Genomic DNA, 18,024 nt, shown 5'->3' with positions numbered 1-18,024 from the left:
AGCTGGAGCTCAGCAGCACCAGAGGTCCCTGGGAGCATCACTTGGAGCTGAACACTGGAGAGGTCCAGAAGGGTTTGGTTGGAAGGGACCTTAAAGCTCAGTTCCATGGAAACCCTGGAATTCTGAACTCTAGAAGCTCCAATAAAAACATCCTTAAAACTGAGGAGAGAAGGGGAACAGCAGTAGGGTTTGAGATTCGCCCTTTTTGACTCCAATTCCCAAACCCAGGGACAGCTGCCCACCCCTGCAGCCCCTCTTCCTCTAAGCACATCCCAGAGACTTCCCCGAATTCCCCACCACCTCAGGAAACCAGCACCTGGTGGAGAGTTAGAGCAAACAATGGAAAAGAACAGAGGAAATGATCTGCATTTTTTTAAGTCTCTTTATTGTAAATAAACACTGACAGATATTTATGCTCAAGTGCACAGAGCACACAACACACAGCACAAGCTGACAGACACTGCAGCGTTTTAAACCTAAAAAAAAACAATTAGAAGGCAGCAGAGCAGCAAAGTTAACAAGCAGCTGGGCAAGACCCCTGTCACCAAACCCTACAGACAGAGCTGCAGCCTGTGACCAGCACCCAGGAGCAGGGGCACAGCAGGGGTGGCACCGGCAGCGGTCACCCAGAGCCCTTCAGAGGGGCACGGGGTGAGGCCTGGGGACAGCTCCCAGGGCAGGTGGCTGCTGGATGTGCTGGTGAAGGTGCCTCTCCTCCCTCAGCAGCTCCTCAGCCCCTTGGCACCCGGGCCAGGCTCTTCCCTGTCACCCAGCCGAGCTGCCGGGAAGGGGACGCCCGGCAGAGGTGACAGCTCTGAGGTCACAGCCAGTGTACACAGATCAGCCAGCCAGGCTGGGTTTAACTCTTTTGCCCCATTTTCCAGATTTTCCCACCACTGGCAGCAGAGATGGAGCAGTTTCAGCCCAAGTGCTCCTTTTTCTCTGCAGTGACACAGAGGGACAGGTCCCACTGAAGGTGACAGCAGCCACCACCACCTTTGCTGCTGGGCACAGAGGGCCAGAGAGTCAGGGGGTCACAGAAACCCCCAACCGTGGGGAAATGCTCAGGAAGGTGCCAGGCCCACATCCACACCTCCAAACCCACCTCCACCTGCCCAGCCCACGCCACTGATGCCACTGACAGCACGAGCTGCTGCTGAGCCTGCTCCACCAAAAACATCTCAAAAACCCCATTGTGCAACGTTTGTTTATTCTGGGGTGTTTGCCCACACAGTGCCAAGGAAATCAGGTGGTTTCAAGGAAATCCCTGGCACAGGGAACTGCCAGGAGATGCCCGCTGGCAGCACCCCAGCCCTGCACCCCAGCCCTGCACCTCGGAGGGCTCAGCAGGACCCTCAGGGCAATGATCTGCCCCCAAATCTGCTGCTGCTCTGCTCCAGACACGTTTGCTTTAAACCACAAAGCTTTTCAAGGCTAAAATGCAGGAGGAAAAAGCTTTAATCAAAGCACTGAGGCACAAACCCTGCAGAGAAGGACGAAATTCCATCCCACAGCCCAAAAAGGGACCCACTCCATGGGAATAAGGGACCCCCAGCCACTGACCCAAACTGCAAAACACCTGATTTGCAGCAGTGATAAAAAAAAGTCACGACCACCAACACATCAACAGCGACATTCACGAATCCCGGCAGGTAAAAATAGAGATTTTTGTCTCCTTACAATCATTTACTGCTCAGTGATATGAACATAATGAACTCTTCAGCGAGCCACCCCAGCATTTTGTGCGTAAACATCCTACAGTACGTTTTCCACTCCTTTTTTCCACAGAGCAGGAGGGGTTTGGTCGGAGCAGCCGGCCTGACAAGGACGGGGTTGTGCATTCAGAGCATTTTGGAGTGTGACAGCAAGCACTGCCATGGACAGGCTCTAAATCTCTTCCTTCAACATTTAATCTTTTTTTTTTTTTCCTGGTTGATTTCTAAGCATAAAAACATTTAAAAGTCAAAACCAGACAGCTGCGCCCTGGGGGGGAAAGCCAGAGGAGGAAAATTTAAAAAATTCAATTTCTCACCACCAAATTTCACCCCTCTGTGGCACAACTGCTTTAGATCAACACATTCTTCTGCTCCTCTGAAATCCTGAGGGGTTGGGATTAGTGCCTTGGTCCTATCTCAGTTTTATCAAATTACAGCTCTGGGAGTGTTTAAAACAACCAAATTCGAGCTCAAAATGCCCAGGTAAGCCTTGAACTCTGGGGTTGCTGAGCTCCTCCACAGCCAGGGCACAGTTTCCCTGCTGTGGGTATATCCAATGTTAATTCCCACATTTAAAATGAGCAACTTCTGGGGCCCAGAACTGCTCAGAGAAATCCTGGAGTCACCTGGGAACAGCAGGTCCAGAACAGCCTCCTGCTCTGCACCCAAATGTTCCTTTCTTCACCCAACCTGAGGGCCCTGCCCTTATTGCAAGAACAGCTGGAGTGGGGTGAAATGGAGTTTGGCAAAATGCAAGTCAAGACTTGTGGGAGAGAACTGAAAATTTGGGGTTTTAAGGGATTTAAGGAAAGGACCGAAGTCAGACACAGCCACACGGAGCTGCAGCACCTGTGCCCTAAACTCTAAAACAGCTTAAAACTATGAAAGGCAGCATTGGGAACATTCACAGCTTATTCATAGGCAAGTTAAAAGCTTGTTGAGGGTCTAAAATTTGGTGTATTAAAAAGAAAACTGGTAAAAACCTTGTGCTGCCTGCAAACCCTGCCCAGGAGCGCTGCTGGTCCCAGCCACGCTCCCGTTTTCTGGGGTAAGGGATAAAACATCCCCAAAATGCAGGAAAAATGAGCGAGAGGATGAAGTTTAGGTGGGGATGAGAAACTAAAATAGGGTTTGAGGTGGGATTTAAAGCACTGGGAGCTTCCAGAGAAGGACAGGAGGGTTTATTGCCATCTGTCCCTCACAGGAGGCACCCCGGGGGATGGATGTGCTGACCTGGCAAGTGCAGGGTGTTACATCCAAGCAAAAGCCTCCCCAGGGCAAAGGAAGTGGCTCAGATTGGGGGATTCACACCAGCACTCACGGAGGGAAAGTCAAACTCTACCTGGAGCTCCCTGGACGGCTGAACAACAGAAAAAATTGTGTTTGAACTTGGAAATAACTTGGAAATGGTAATGGAGGAATAAAAGCTCGGGGATTTGGCCTGGAAATGCCTCTTCCAAAGAAAAGCTGCCTCAGTGAGTAAGAACATGATTATTTTGTCCTCCCACTGAGGTTAATTTTGGCATCTGGCCAGGAGGAAAGACGTGGGACACCATTTCAACACCCGGGAATGCGTTGGCTCACGAGCGCTAAAAGCAGCTTGGAAAAATCTCCACAATAAATATTCTCCAGCCTCGTGGACAGACATTGGAGAGAAAAGACACAGACAGGCTCTAAAAACACAGTTCAAGGCGAGTACTGGCCGAGGTGGCTCGTGGCTCACTGTGCTCCAGGGATGCTCCCGTCCCAGCTGCCGGGCTCCTCCCGGCCGTGGAATTCCCAGCCGGATCCCAGGTGAAAGCAGGGACCCCTACACAGCTAAAGTGGCCATTCTCTGCAGAGAAAAGAGAAATAGGAGAGGGTAAAGCAGGAGACAGCTCAGCTCGGCACACTGAGAGGTGAGTTCCAGCTCCACGGAATTGCTCCACACGGCAGCAACCACCTGAGGATTTCCTTCATCACTTCCATCCGAGCACACAAAGACCCATTTGGCTCTTTACATCACCCTTCAACCTCCTGCCAAGCCCCCCTGAAGGGTTCTCCCATTGCAGCCTGAGCCCACACAAGCTCAGAGTGCTGGAGAAGCTCAGGAGTCAGGAGGCAGGTTGGTTACTTGGGGTTGCTCCTTTTTATTTACCTTCTCCATGGGAAATCACACTTCCAGAGCCACCTAAGAACCCTCACAGTGACCATCTTGCATATGAACCACAGTAAATACTCAGAGTTTTGATAAAACTCCCTCCTCTGCCTCACTCAGGGCCCAAGAGACAGCAGGAACACACTCAGACAGTGGAAGTGAATGACAGACCCACGATCCAGTGGCCCCTGCAAAATCCCTGTGAGCAGCAACACCACCACACCTTGTCCTGGGCACAGCTGGGACCCTGCCCTGCTCAGCCCCAGCGTGGAGCCATCCCATGTCCTGATCCAGGGATGGAGCAAGCTGGGCTTCAAACACACTTCAGCAGCAGCCAGCACAAGCACGAGCACCAGTAAGCCCAGTAGGAGCCCCTGGATCAGCGGGCTCAGCCCCCACTGAGGCCCCCCAGTCTCAGGTTTTATCCAGCAGAAAATTCCTTCTGCTCCATGAGTTTCTCTTTGCCCAGAGTGGTTTCCATGCAACACGAATCAAGAGAAATCTGACTTACTAACCCCAAAGAGAGCACCCAAAGCTGCTTGCAGTGGTACTCAGAGGCAAGCATTTCCCACTGGAGGCTGCAAAGGAAACAGAGAAGCACAGCAGGGCTCAAAGTGCATCTTAAAGGAGATTGAAATAGGAAAAGCAGCAAAGCAAATGAGGGAAGGAGTGAAGCAGCCCCAAAATTTCGTGTCAGCCCAGGGCAGGTTTGTGTGGCAGCAGGAGGTGATACAAGGCAGGGACATCACTTGGCTGCAGTAAAAAACTGGGACAAAGAGGGTGTTTGTAACTTTTCCAGTCAGGTTTTAGCCCAGAAGCAAAATCCTACCCAGAATTAACCCCCCTGCCAAAACCCTGTGGCACTGGTGGAAACCTGCCTGTGTGGAGCCTGATTCTGAAAGAGACTGGCACCAGAATTCCAGTTGAACGGGGGGGATTTTTCTGTTCTGGGCTGGTTTCACGGGGTTTTTTTGGCTGGGGTTCTTTCCTTAATCCAATCCAGGATGGATGATCTCCATGCAGAAACAGAGACTCTGCTCAAGATCCTGGGCACGGGCTGGATTTCAGAGAGGACCACGGGGGATGGCGGGGAGGGGGAGCAGAGGGAAGGTACCACCTGGACAGGGACTTCCAGCTGTGGCTGCTCAGCCCCTTCTCGAGCTTCCAGGCATGGCAGAGGCCCCAGCAGGTTGAGGGGTTTGCTGCCCAGGCTGTGGTGCCGCGGGCGCTTTACGCTGTCGGCGCTGGCCCGCGGGGTAAAGCTGTTCCTCCTCATCCTCACAGGGCTCTGCCTGCTGGGGAGGGCGTGCTGATCCCACACAGAGGGAATCACCAGGGATGAAAAGGGGGAACCACAGTTTAAAGCCACATCACACAGCTCCAGCATCCCTCCCGGAACGTCCCCGCATCGGGCTGCGCCTTCCCCAGCTCTGCACCGGCTTGGGAAGCAACTTAATCCACCTTGGAGACAACTGGGAAGTGCTTTTTCAGCAGTTTTACTTCCCTTTGGGATCCTTGTTTTGCTTAGGTGGCTCTGTTTGGGTTTGGTTTGGGGTTTTCTATTTTGTTTCCTATTTTTTTTTTTCCCTCTGCACGATCCATTTAGGGGGGGAAAAAAACAAACAAATAGAAAACTCTCCCTTCTTCCTCTTTCTGCCCCAAAGCAGTCGTGTTACCCCAGCAAAGCAAAGAACAGAAACAGCCTCCAAGTGGGCAGCAATGATTTCCATGCAGGGATCACAGAGAAGTTGGAAAAGCGATAAATCCCAGGGCTGTTTGGGTTGGAAGGACCTTTAAACATCACCCAATCCAACCCCATGCTGGAAACCACGAGAATCCACACAAATCACACCCAATATCCTCAGTCTGGCATTTGACAGCTCCACAAACCCTCCAGCCACAGCTGCAGGCTCCCAGTTTCCCCAGTCCCTCGGCACAAAAGAATAACCAGATCCCAGCCCAAGAGCTCTTCATAAAATACAACAAAAAGCCTAAATGTACCAAAAACACCTAAAACCAGGTGCACTCAGACTTCCTGTGAGCCAGCAGAGCAGAGCTGGTTTGTGCTCTCTAATTGGGGGCGTTAATTAGAGGCAATCACTGAGGCTTTCCCTGGCAGTCCCTTTGCAAAACAGGGTTTGCAAAAGCAAGGACCTCAAATCTCAGCAACTTGCCCGGGTTTAGCACGGGGTTACAAGGTGGATGGTCAACAGCTATTTAAATAATGGCAGAGAGAGGATTCCAGAAAGAGAAAACTCATCGAGACAAGGAGAAAAATCCACCTTAACCCTTTTGCCAGGTCCTTTTGGAATGATCAGTAAGCATCGACAACAAGCACTGCACTGAAAACAGAGAACGAGACCTGGAGTTTAAAATCTACGTCCGAAACTTGCCTGCTCTGCTTCCTACAACAGCTCTGAGAAACATTCACCCCCCCTGGCCTGGGAAGCACTGATTCAGCCTACAATTAATTCTGCTTTTGGGGGTTATTTCTGAAGAGAATCCTTCTGCTCACTGAAAGCCACCAGCAGTTCTCGGTGTTTAACAGGGTTTGTGACTTATTTTGGAGAAGGGACAGAGCCAGAGGTGTAGCAGCAAAACTTACTGAGTTCAGGGAGGGTTTGTCCCGGTGGGTGTTCACTGCTTCCACATTCAGGGTAATTGTCTCCACTTTACAGCCTTCAGCAAAGAGAAAGGGAATTTTATTTAAGCAATTTATTTAAAAAACAGCACAGAAAGTGAACAGGAATACATTTATGATTTTACTTATAAAATACAACACAGCTCATAAACGCACAGTTCACCCCACAAACAGAATTTCTCACTTCACTTTGTGGCTTTAAGCGTGAGAGCACAGCCCTGGGTTATTTGGGCTGCACAGGAAAGCCACTTTTAGCTGCCTGCAGCCCAAGCTTGGAGGCACAGCCTTCCTCACTCACAGGGAAAATCCAATTGTTTACAGGAGAGGCCAGGGCAGAACACCCTGCACCTCCACATCTGCTCCCCCAACACCCCCAACCCTCCAGAACCCTTTTCTATGTTAACCTTTTACACGTTAGCCAGGAAATAACCTGTTTATGTGTCACCAGAAGCTCTTACAGCATGGCCAGGTGCTGCCACACGTGGACACAAACCTGCCCATCACATCCCACACACAAACCGGGCCAGAAATTAAAATTAAGAATTAAAAGAAAGCAGCCATTTACCATAAGCAACAGGTGTGAGCTTGAGAATGGTGTGGAGGGGGCAGCGCAGGTAGGGCAGCTCATCTGGGACAGAGAAAGGTGTTATGGGGTCACCTGTGATGCCACAGCCCCCCTGTCCCTCCCCAGCCCCACAGCAGCAGGGATGTCCCTGCCCATCACAGAGGGGTTGGACTAAACCCTCTGAAGGGTCCCTTCAACCCAAAGCATTCTAGGATTGCACAGAAATTGTTCTGGGGACGAGAGCCTGTGGATGGCACCCAGCCATTCAGCCAGGGCAGCAGTGAGGCGCAGAAAATCAAAATACAGGAGCTGGAAGGGAGAGTGGAGCCCACTGATTGCAGCCAGCCTGGAGGGCAGCTGGCTCAGGGCTCCCCAGCACTTGGCAGGGCTGGGTTAAGGGTTGGACTCAACCCTCTAAAAGGGCTTTTCCAACTCAAACAATTCCATAATTCCTGCCAGAGGAAACCTCTCCAGTGGCACACGGCTGGGAAAGCACCGCAGCAACAGCTGCCATGGGCCCACGGGAGATTCATTCAGAACTGCATTAAAAAGTTCACAAAGTTTGTTAGAAGTTTATGAACTTCACTGAAAGTTTTATTAAGCTCTAGTGCCACTCACTGGAGCTTGCAGCAGACTGGAGCCTTCCAGTCTGTGCAAGAAATCAGCATTTCCCTGGGACAGAGCACTCCTGCCAGCCCTTCTGGGCCACTGAGGCTCTTTAATTCATCAGAAAACCTTTTCTTTACATTAAAAAACAGTCCCCTACACACTCTGCAAGTGCTGCTGCTGCTGAAAACAGATCCAGAAACAGCATTGGAGCAGAAAAGCAGCAGCACATTTGTGTTTGACCCTCAGGGAGCTCCTTGCGCTGCTGCAGCGCAATGGTTAAAGCGTTGCTGAAACGTTTCCTTCCCTCCTTTTTTAAGCAGCTCCTCCCTTGTTAAAAAAAAACCCCAAGCAGTCATTACAAGCCTCCCTCCCAAAAACCCTGTGAGGGGAAGGAGGGAGAGGAGCCAGCCCCAGCACCATCCCTGTATTTTTGTACCTGCACTCTTGTCAAGAAAATAAGCCAGGAGGCACCTCATAACTGCCTGGTGGGAGATAACAAGGACGTTGCCTTGCCTTTCCAGCTCCATAATTACCGGCTCCAGGCGCTGGACTAAGTCCTGGTAGGACTGGAAAACCAAACAGGAACTTGTCAAGGGGTTGTGTAAACACGGGGTTAAAGCAGAGGTGGCAATTAGCAGCGTCACATCCAGGGAAATATCAGTTAAAGTAGCAAAATGAGGAGGCTATGGCTGATGTGGTAAAAACAGTAAAACACCCAAAAATAAAACCCACAGCAGAAGGTGAAATGCAGTGTCAGAACCCTCAGACCGTGGGAGGGATGGGATTACTGGTAACTCAATGAGTAGAGTCAGAAAAAAACCCAAATAAAATAGTAAATGATTCATTTAAACAGGTTGTGAAGTAAACCCAGAAATGACTCCAAGCCACACCCACGGTAATTTCATTTCCCAGATGGTTTCTCAATGACAATTCAGGCCTGGGGTGCAGAACCCCCTCGGTGTCTGAGGGCAGCATCCAGCAAGTGGCCAAATTAATGGACTGAAAAGCATATCTGCACACCACAGCGAGGGAAATCAATAAGCATTTCCCCCAAAAGGGAATTGGGGATCCTAATGTTTTCAGTTTCTCATACAAATGGCAGAAAAAGTTAAACTGAGTCAAGTCTCTCAATCCCACACGTAAATGTTTGTTTCACTGCACTCCGTATTATTGTATTTTCTTTAGGGTCCTCACCTCCCCTCCAGGATAACGATAAAGGTACTTCTCCTGATCCCTCATGGCAAACTCATCTGGGTACTTGGCTTCGATTTCTGCGTAGGTCATTTCTTCACAGACCCCCTGAGGGAAGGAAAACTGGTTACCACAAACCTTATTTCATCAGAGGGCCAACACCACAACAGGGAGGGAAGGAAAAGCAAGAAGCTGAGACCAGGGATCCCTTTATGGCATGGAAATTTTAGGTGTCGCATCTGACCCAGCCCTGCCCCCAGTGTGGGTACCAGGGTGGTTTGAAGAGGCTGGGCTTTGGTTTTGTCTCAAAACCTGTGTTTGCCAGGGATGAAAAATGAGCCCTCACTTCCCCAGCAACCACCCTGCAATTTCCTGAGAGAATCAGAGTGGGAGCAGCAACCTTTGCCCAGCCAGGAGGGTGTGACAGATGTCTGGGATGTTCAGTGTTATCCTCCTCCTCCACACCAGCTGGACTGTCCCCAGCAAGGTCTGGCAGCTCTGAATACCCTCAGCCCTGTACCAAACCACCCCAAACCTCATCATGACGGCTGACGTCCGTGATACAAGAACATGGCTATAAACCAACAGAAAACAGCCAATTTTATGGTGATTAACTTGGCTTTAAACACTATTCCCACCTAGAAAAGCCGAGGGTTTTAAGCAGCCTTTCACTCACAGCATCGATCTCGTTGAGGATCTTCCACTGCTCGTACAGCACCCCCAGGGACTCGGCCGTCTGGATCGTCCTCTTCAGCTGGCTCGTCCACACCTTCAGATCCACGATCTCCTGCTCCTCGATGAACTTCTTCAGTGCTTGGGAAAACTGGGGAGAAAAGCTCCGGGGAGGTTAGGAGGGGGCAGGGGGAGCCGCAGCTGCTCAGAGCATCGTTCGGGGCCGTGGTGGTCGCGGCAGGATCCGGCTGCGGGGGGGACGCGGAGCCCGGCGCTGCCCCGGCTCACACGGCACAGACCCAGCCCCGGGGGCTGCCGGGCACGTACCTGCTTCCCTCGGGCTGACAGACCAGAGTCCCCACCAATCTTGCCAACAAGGTTATATTCACTCTCACCGTGTCGGCAGAGGTAGATGGTGCGTGGCTGGACATGAATGTTCATTAGGTAATAGACGATTTTACTCTGGATGTAATCCTGGACTCTGTTGACCAGGAACCGCTGGCCCACATTGATCACTTTAATGAAGGAAAGATCTCTGGAGTCAACATAAAATAAGAACACCCACACGACTGGTTTTAAAAACGAGGCACGAGCACCTGCGGGTGTCACCCAGCTATTCCTCTGCCCCTGGCTGCTCCAGCAGGCAGGACGGGCTCTGAACTGCTGTGCTTAAAAATCCTTCCCTGGGAGCATGGGCAGGCCCTGGCACAGGGTGCCCAGAGAAGCTGTGGCTGCCCCTGGATCCCTGGAAGTGCCCAAGGCTGGGTTGGAAGGGGCTTGGAGCAGCCTGGGACAGTAGCAGGTGTCCCTGCCCACGGCTTTTAGAGATGGGCTTTTAGATCCCTTCCAACCCAAGCTATTCTGTGCTCACACTGCAGCACACAGAGAAAAATCCCTTCAAATCAAATCACTTGGGACCTGTGATTCACCTTCACACAGTCACACCTGCGGAGAGCAGAGGTGCTGGAGCATCCTGAGCCCCAGACAGCAAAGCAGCTCCAGTGCCCCAGGACAAAGTGTACCTCGGGGATTTGCTTACTTGTCATTAGCATCGGGGTCCAGAGGCTGGTAGGTGACCTTGTAGCACTCGATCCTCTTCAGGAAGTCGTCCATCACGTTCTCCCGGTGCCTCTCTGGATAGTCGGGGCTGGAAACTTTCACCTCCTGCCCAACAGACAGCGGCGCTTTGTGAGAGTTAAGCAAACTCAAGTGGGAACAAAAGCAGCGATGAATAACATTATTCCCCCCTTCTGAAACAAATCCACATTGTTTAACACTGCCTTCAGGAAAAACCTGCTCCTGGAGAGGACACAAAGGGCGCGACTCTTAAGGCACTGAAGTGCTTGGCCCTGACAGACACAGCTGGCTCCAAGCTCTGCCCTCCCTCCCTCGCCAGGACAGCGCTTCGAGGTCACACATTCCCCGGCTCCATTTGATTTCCACATTCTCACATAACGGCATCTCTGGCTTTTAATAAACCTGCAAATCCCAGCTGCTTATTCCCCAGGTGAAACGTGAGAGGGAGGCGTTTGCAGAGATCCCCGAGAGCTCCCGGAGCCTGTGACCTTGCACCAAGCGCCCGAGTTCCCACGGCAGCCAAGCCTGGGAAGAGCAGCACGCACCAGGATATTGGCAGCAATGACCTCTGGATCATCACAGACAGACTCCACGAAAAACACCTACGGAGAAGGCAGGGAAGCACATTTCAGAGTCAAAACTCGAGAGCTCCTGCCCCAGGGAGCTGCAATGCCCTTGGCACAGCGACTACAAATTAAACACACAACTAAGCACTACCTTGAAAGCATTTTCCTTAGCAAAATTTAAGATCAGGTCCCGTCGCTCCCGAGTCGTGTTGGTCGCGTCAAACACCTGGCAGAAGATGAGGAAGGAGCACAGAGCAAGTTTGGCTTAAGACTTTTAAACCAGCCCCAAATCAGGTCCCCAAACACCCCGGGCAGCTTTGAACTGCCCCTGTGTAGAATTGTTTTTAGTGCAGAGGATCTTACAGCTATTTGCCCGCACTCCTCCAAGAGATAAGACTTCACATCTTCCAGAGCCACCAAGGCGCAGCGTCTGCAGGACAGAAATAGGGATGCTCACAGCTGACGGAAAGCATTCCCACAGCAAAGCTCCTGAGCCAGCAGGGAGGGATTCAAACACCTCCCTCCCACCCCTGCACCTTCCTAAGAGCCTCAGAGATCTTAGGGCACCTCTATCTCTAACCTGCTCTGTGACCTGACACTCGCAGCCCCCGAGCTTTGCGCCAGCCCCAAACTCCCACGCCCATCCCTGGCAGGATCCCTGCACAGGCTGTGCTCTTCCCTCCTGCTGCCACAGGCACTCAGAGCGACTCTGTGCTCCTCAGACATGCAGCCTGCCAAGACCCGAGTGCCCCCAGCCCACCCCGGACCGACTCAGCCCCTGACAGGGACTCACTTGCGGATTTCCATGGCCTCTTTGTTGTCGTGCCTGAAGAAGTCGTAGGACTTGTAGGACTTCACCGCCTCGCGCCGATACACCCCTAAATTAAACACTTTGCACACGAGAGAGGGGGGCGTGAGGCCACGGCCCTGACAGGTGTCACAGCACAGGGCAGGGATGTCCCCACACACACCCCCCCACCTTTGGTGGGCACACCGATCCAGTTGAGATAGCGGGTGAGCTTTTTGGACATGTAGGTCTTGCCCCGCGCGGGCAGCCCGATCATCACGATCAGCGTCGGGGAGTTGGTCATGTAGGAAGCCCATGCTGCAAAAAAAGAAATACAAACACCCCAAAACAGCATCAGCGGCACTGCAGAGCAGAAAGCGAGACCCAGGCCAGCGTCACCGCATCTCCCGGTGGATAAAGCACCTCCGTGCATCCCACAACGGGCTCGCGTTGAGTCCGTGCCGTTAATGAGCTGCTGTGACCACTCTGTGGTCTCCCAGGCGTTGCTAACGAGGCGGACGGGCAGCACCGCTGCTTAATGGGGCTTTTAGCGTTAGAAGCATTTACCGCCCGGGCAGGAGCCGTCAAGGGCGAACGAAAGATGTTTTTAACAAAACGATCACGTTCTCTCAGCAAACAGCCGGAGAAAGCTCCGAAAACGCCCGCGGAGAGGCAGATTTGGGGGGAAAAGCACGGGATGGGGATGGATGCAGCAGCCGGGAGGTTGGAGGCGGGCGGGACAGCGTAACCCCAGGGAGGGAACAGCCAGGGCAGGCAGCAGGACCGGCATCCCCGCCCGGAGCGCGTCCCGCGCGGGATGGACGCGGCTCCGGGGCAAACGCGCGCTTCTCCCCGCGCCGCCCGATCCCCCCGCCGCTACCGACTTCATTTAAGGACACGAAACGCGCATCCTGCCCCGCATCATCCACCCCCCCGGGGCCGCCGTTACTCACAGCACTGCTTCTCGCCGGCCCTGCCCCGCGGGGCCCCGGCGCAGCCCCGCGGCGCCGCCGACATGGCTGCGCGCCGCCGCTCCGCGCCTCGCCGCATGCAAATCGCATGCAAATCGCATGCAAATGCAGGGGGGAGGTCGCAGCCGGCGGAGCGGGGACGGACACCGGGCCCCGGGCCCCGCACGCGCGGGAAAAGGGGCGGGCGGGGCGGGAGGGCGGGCGCGCGGCAGGCGCGCGGGGGCGCGCGCTACATGCAAATGAACCGGGCGGCGGTGGGCGGGGCGAGAGGGGGACCGGGGATGAGAGGGGAGCGGAGCTCGCGCCTCCATGCAAATTCAGGCGGGCTATGCAAATGAGATGGGCGGGGCTCGACGGGGAAGGGAGGGGACCGGAGCCCGCCCCGGCAGCTCGCGTTATGCAAACGACTGGCAGGGGGTGTCCGGTCGTACGCAAATTAGACGGGCGGTATCCCCTTCTTTATGCAAATCAGACGCCCGGCGTGCTGTACGAACGGCGCGGGCGCGGGGGCCCGGCTCTATGCAAATGAGGCCATGCAAATGAACCGGCGCCGCGCGCGCTCCGCCCCCCGGAGCCCCGGGCCGCGCTCTGATTGGCCGCGCGCCGCGGTGACGCCGCGTGCTCTCGCGAGAGCGGGGCGGGCGCGGGCCGGAAGCGGAAGCGGCGGCGGGCGGCGCGGCGGCGGCCCCGAGGATGCTGCGGCTGCGCTGCAAGGCCCGGAGCGGCTCGCACGCGCTGCCGGGGCTGTCGCCGCACTCCCGCCTCCGCGACATGCAGGCCGCGCTCGCCGCGCTCACCGGCGTGCCCGCGCCCGCCCAGCGCCTCCTGCACGGCTTCCCGCCGCGCAGCCTCGACCTCAGCGACGGCGAGCGGCGGCTCGGCGAGCTCGGCATCCACTCGGGTGAGGGCCCGGCGCGGGGAGGGGGAGGGCGGGGGGCGGCGCTTTGCGGGCTCTGCTGCCCCGCCGGCTGCTGTTACGTTAATTAAAGAGGCCGTGGCACACACGCCCCTCGTCAGCCGGCGGTCGGGCCGGTTTCTGGTCCCGGGGGAGGCGTCACCGCCCGGCTCGGCGGCGCTTCCTGCTCGCTGCGAGTGCCGGTGGTGCTTTGGCCGCGTCCCGGGGCTCCGGAGGCAGAAGCGAGCGGGGCTGGAGGGGACAGGGACGGCGCCGCGCCAGGTGAGTCCCGCGGGGCCGTTGTGGTGCCAGCGGCTGTTGGCTGGGGCTGTGTCCCAGCAGGATACCGAGATGGGGGAAACGGGAGGAGCTGTCCGAGGCCGGGTTGGACGGGGCTTGGAACACCCTGGGGTACTGGAAGGTGTCCCTACGCGTGGCAGGGGTGGGACTGGGTGATGTTTAAGACCCCGAGCCATTCCATGATTCCATGATTGTCCTCTGTGATCCTCAGCAGTGACAGCACAGCCGTGTTGTTGTGTTGTAGGAGCAGCAGCAGCTTTTAAGTACCCGCTTTATGTCCCTCTCACCTCTCCCTCCTCTTTTCTGGCAGGCGACACTCTCATAGTCGAAGAGGACACATCCAAACCCGAGCCCGACTCGCCTGTGGTCACCAAAAAAACAATGTCCCACCCTGTCAGGGAAGCTGTGCCTGTGCTGGCCAGGAGGGTTGTGCCAGCAGACAATTCCTGCCTGTTCACCAGCGTGTCCTACGTGGTGGAGGGCGGCGTGTACGACCCCGGCTGCGCCCCCGAGATGCGCAGCCTCATCGCCCAGATCGTGGCCAGCGACCCCGAGTCCTACTGCGAGGCCGTCCTGGGCAAAACCAACAGGGAATACTGTGACTGGATCAGGAGGGAGGAGACCTGGGGAGGAGCCATCGAAGTGTCCATCCTGTCCAAGTTCTACCAGTGCGAGATCTGCGTGGTGGACACGCAGACCGTGCGCATCGACCGCTTCGGGGAGGACGCCGGCTACGCCAAGCGCGTGCTGCTCATCTACGACGGCATCCACTACGACCCCCTGGAGCGCCACGTCCCCGCCTCGGACATTCCCCCCCAGACCATCTTCTCCACCAGCGATGACGTGGTGCTGGCGCAAGCCCTGGAGCTGGCGGACGAGGCCAGGAGGAAGAGGCAGTTCACGGATGTGAATCACTTCACCCTGCGCTGCATGGTGTGCCAGAAGGGACTCACGGGGCAGCTGGAGGCCAGGGAGCACGCCAAGGAGACTGGACACACCAACTTCGGGGAGGTGTGAGCTCAGCATGAGGAGGGTGCCATCGACTACCTCACCGCTCCGGAATCAAATTCTGGAGTCCCAGATAAGCTGTTTGTAATCATAAAATTCCGTTCACAGAGCTTGAAAAGCGAATTAACTTAATGGTGGCCAACGCACAGGTTTGGGAATAGGGGACTGGGAGCAGGGATGCTAAGGGATGGCACTTGAGCTGGTGGTGGACAGTGGCAGCCACACCTTGAGTTCATAACCTGCTCTGTGTGTGTGTGTGTGTGTGTGTGTGTGTGTGTGTGATCTGAGCAGACAGACACAACCAGGCTTGTCCAACCCACCTCTGAGGTGCTGAATGAATGTCTCTGGACGATTTCAGGGTAATTCAGGGGATGCAAGGCTTTGGGACACACACACATCAGCACCACTTACACTGGGAATTAGGCTCTGCACACAGGAGCAGCTCTCAGAGGGGAAACTGCTCGTGTGGTGCATGATTTGTAATGGAAAGATCAAGTACAATAGCAAAATACAATTTGTAGTGGAAAGAGGATCTCTGAGCTGCCCTGTACCATCAGGAATAGACTGTGTAGTTTGTGTGGAGACAACTTTAGGGAGAGAAATGGCCTCTAAGCTTTAAGGTAGCCTTTAAATTAATGAGTAGATGGATAAGTGTTGAATAAAACTTATTAATCCTCCGTAGGTAGTTTTTAGTTGCTTGAAAAATAACTCTCAACCCCCTGGTGTTTACACTGCATCAGAGCATAGGCATGTTTCCTGGAGTACTTGGGATTCTTCTTCATAAGAGCATTGGAAATTCCTGCAAGAGGGAAGTGAGTAGTTAGGGAAGTGACTTAATTTGCATCTGTTAAATACATTGAATACTTTACTTGAGTAGAGCCAATTACGGCCATGGTGTCACTAAGCTGTTCCAGTTTCCAAATACTGTAAATGAGCACTTTAAGGTTGAGTTCTCACTCTTTGCTGGTAAAAAGTTTTGCCCTCTGAAGGCCAGAGCCAGAAGGGAGGCTTGAAATTTCATCTGCTTTCTGCCTTAATGTGTTTGATTTGTCACCGGTGACTGTGGAGTAGCGAGACTTTCATTGTGATAATGAAGGGTGCAGCTGAATATTCAGAACAAAATAAGCTGGGTGAAGTGCCCCACTCCTTGGACTGTTCAGAATCAGGGAAGATGAAATTGGTTTAATGGGATATCTTACAGTGGGGCTGTGAAGCTTAACAGCAAGTGCTTTCGAGGGCTTTTAAAAGGTGCTGTAAAGGTGCATATTACTGAAGGGGATTTATGGGGTGGTTTTTTTTTCTTTGAAATGCCTGCAACACATCCTTGTTTCTTGAATTTTAAAATATCCTTTGCCTGCCATTCTTGTGTTACTGTTTTGAGTGACCTTCCTTGCACTTTTAGAAGGGGGAGCAAGAACGAGCATCTTCAGACTGAGGCAGAAATAAACCCCCTTTCCACGTGGAACCTAAAATCCAGTTTGAAAGGCCTCTGTTCCCTAAGGCACCTGATCAAACCGGTGCAGCAACACCACCTTTTCTGCAAAAATCACATTTCAGGTTCTCAGCGGAGGCTCCCACTTGGATCTTGAAATGCAGAAGGGTTTTACTGAAGAAGGAACATAATTACATAAGTGCTTTGCTGAATTAAGGCATGAATAATTAAACAGAAAGCCTAGAATCGCCAAGAGCACTATGGACCAGGTTTGTTTTTAATTCAGTATTAAAATACACATGAGCACTGTTGGGAGTTTCCTACAGAAAGCCATTTAGCTTCCAGTGTTAAACCCCGCTCTGCTTTTAGCCTCTCATTAGGAAAAGAAGATAAAAACCCCCAAAACCCAGCATTAAACCCAGCCCTGTAGAAGCTGACGCTTAAAAACCTCCAGAAATACCTGACAGTTCAAAGGAACTTGAAGATTACACTGTGTTATAACTACTTGAGCTGAAGTACTGGCTAGGAATGAGACCAAGAGACTGTCGAGTCCCAGGTGTGCTCTCGGCTTTCCCAGGGAAGCAGGGACGTGCCTGGGACAAGGAGCTGATCCTCACCCTTTGCCATCTGTCACATGGACACAATACCTACCTCAGAGAGGTGCACAAGGTGTCTTTGAAACACAAGTGGAAAATCCATATTTATTGTCTGCCTTGACTTTGGGGAGCAACCCTTAGATTTTAGCTTTGTGTCCTGGATGGATTTCTCAAAGTGTGTAAAACCTTTTTTTTTTTTTTTTTTTTTGGTTATTTCTTTTTTTGTATTTTAAAAAAAAAAAAAAAAAAAAAAGAGCTTTATTTAATCCAGAGTGTTGAGCTTTGCTGGATCATGTTTGCATTGGGAATCTGCTAACAGAGAATCAGTTCCGTTGGAGGGAGGCGCGTCACTATCACTGCTTGGATGTTTTCTTCTGTTGCCTAGAAAATAAAATCTCTTTGGTTAAAAAAAAAAAAAAAGTTACCTGTAATTTGTGGTTGTAAAAGAACAAGTCATCTTTGGCACTGACTGTGAGAAAAACTTCTCCTTGTTCTCCTAAACTTTCCCAAACAAAAAGTATCTACATTGTTTAAAATGTAAAGTCTGGATAGATTTAAATTACAGCTCCTTTTCTTTTTACAAATTATTCTTAGGGGGTTTTTTAGTACTTTTTAACCAGGATTTTCCTGCCCTTAATGACACAGTCAGGGAATTATCACAAAAATGACATCCTTTAGTGGTGGGATGAATTCTGAATATCAGAATGGGACAAGATGAGCTTCAAGGTCCTTTCCAACCCAAACCATTCTGGGATTCTACGAAATATGATACCTGAGATATCAGGACTGTAAAGAGAGTTTTACATCCCTGCAGAATCTATTATGCATTGAAATATATAAATCATTAAACAGACTTTATGAA

General features: G+C 52.7%; 2 protein-coding genes across 5 annotated transcripts; one reads left to right on the top strand and one right to left on the bottom strand.

The window, feature by feature from the left end:
• Positions 1-364: 364 nt before the first annotated feature.
• On the bottom strand, positions 365-13,810 carry PFKFB2 (6-phosphofructo-2-kinase/fructose-2,6-biphosphatase 2). Of its 4 annotated transcripts, none has more exons than XM_042013614.1 (16): positions 13,729-13,810; positions 12,153-12,278; positions 11,967-12,063; positions 11,537-11,603; positions 11,325-11,399; positions 11,153-11,209; positions 10,570-10,694; positions 9,858-10,065; positions 9,535-9,681; positions 8,862-8,966; positions 8,104-8,233; positions 7,059-7,121; positions 6,458-6,531; positions 4,970-5,161; positions 4,368-4,430; positions 365-3,549 (listed from the first exon to the last, which is right to left on the bottom strand). In XM_042013614.1, the coding sequence occupies exons 2-15, from the start codon at positions 12,262-12,264 to the stop codon at positions 4,404-4,406; spliced, it is 1,479 nt and encodes a 492-aa protein (XP_041869548.1). In that variant the 5' UTR covers positions 12,265-12,278; positions 13,729-13,810; the 3' UTR covers positions 365-3,549; positions 4,368-4,403. The 4 variants fall into 4 exon arrangements, with proteins under 4 accessions (XP_041869548.1, XP_041869545.1, XP_041869546.1 ...); XM_042013611.1 differs by lacking the exon at positions 13,729-13,810 and adding an exon at positions 13,363-13,382; XM_042013612.1 differs by lacking the exons at positions 4,970-5,161; positions 13,729-13,810 and adding an exon at positions 12,914-13,125.
• YOD1 (YOD1 deubiquitinase) lies at positions 13,598-16,289 on the top strand. The gene is made up of 2 exons (XM_042013652.1): positions 13,598-13,832; positions 14,437-16,289. Exons 1-2 carry the CDS (start codon positions 13,625-13,627, stop codon positions 15,141-15,143), a joined length of 915 nt encoding a protein of 304 aa, XP_041869586.1. The 5' UTR covers positions 13,598-13,624; the 3' UTR covers positions 15,144-16,289.
• The last annotated feature ends 1,735 nt before the right edge of the window (positions 16,290-18,024 follow it).

Source organism: Corvus kubaryi, unplaced genomic scaffold, assembly GCF_017639235.1.
Source record: "Corvus kubaryi isolate FWS band 111438036 unplaced genomic scaffold, C.kubaryi_AGA036_p1.0 split1-37355, whole genome shotgun sequence".
Taxonomy (NCBI): Eukaryota; Metazoa; Chordata; class Aves; order Passeriformes; family Corvidae; genus Corvus; species Corvus kubaryi.
This window is presented reverse-complemented; position numbering and strand designations above follow the sequence as displayed.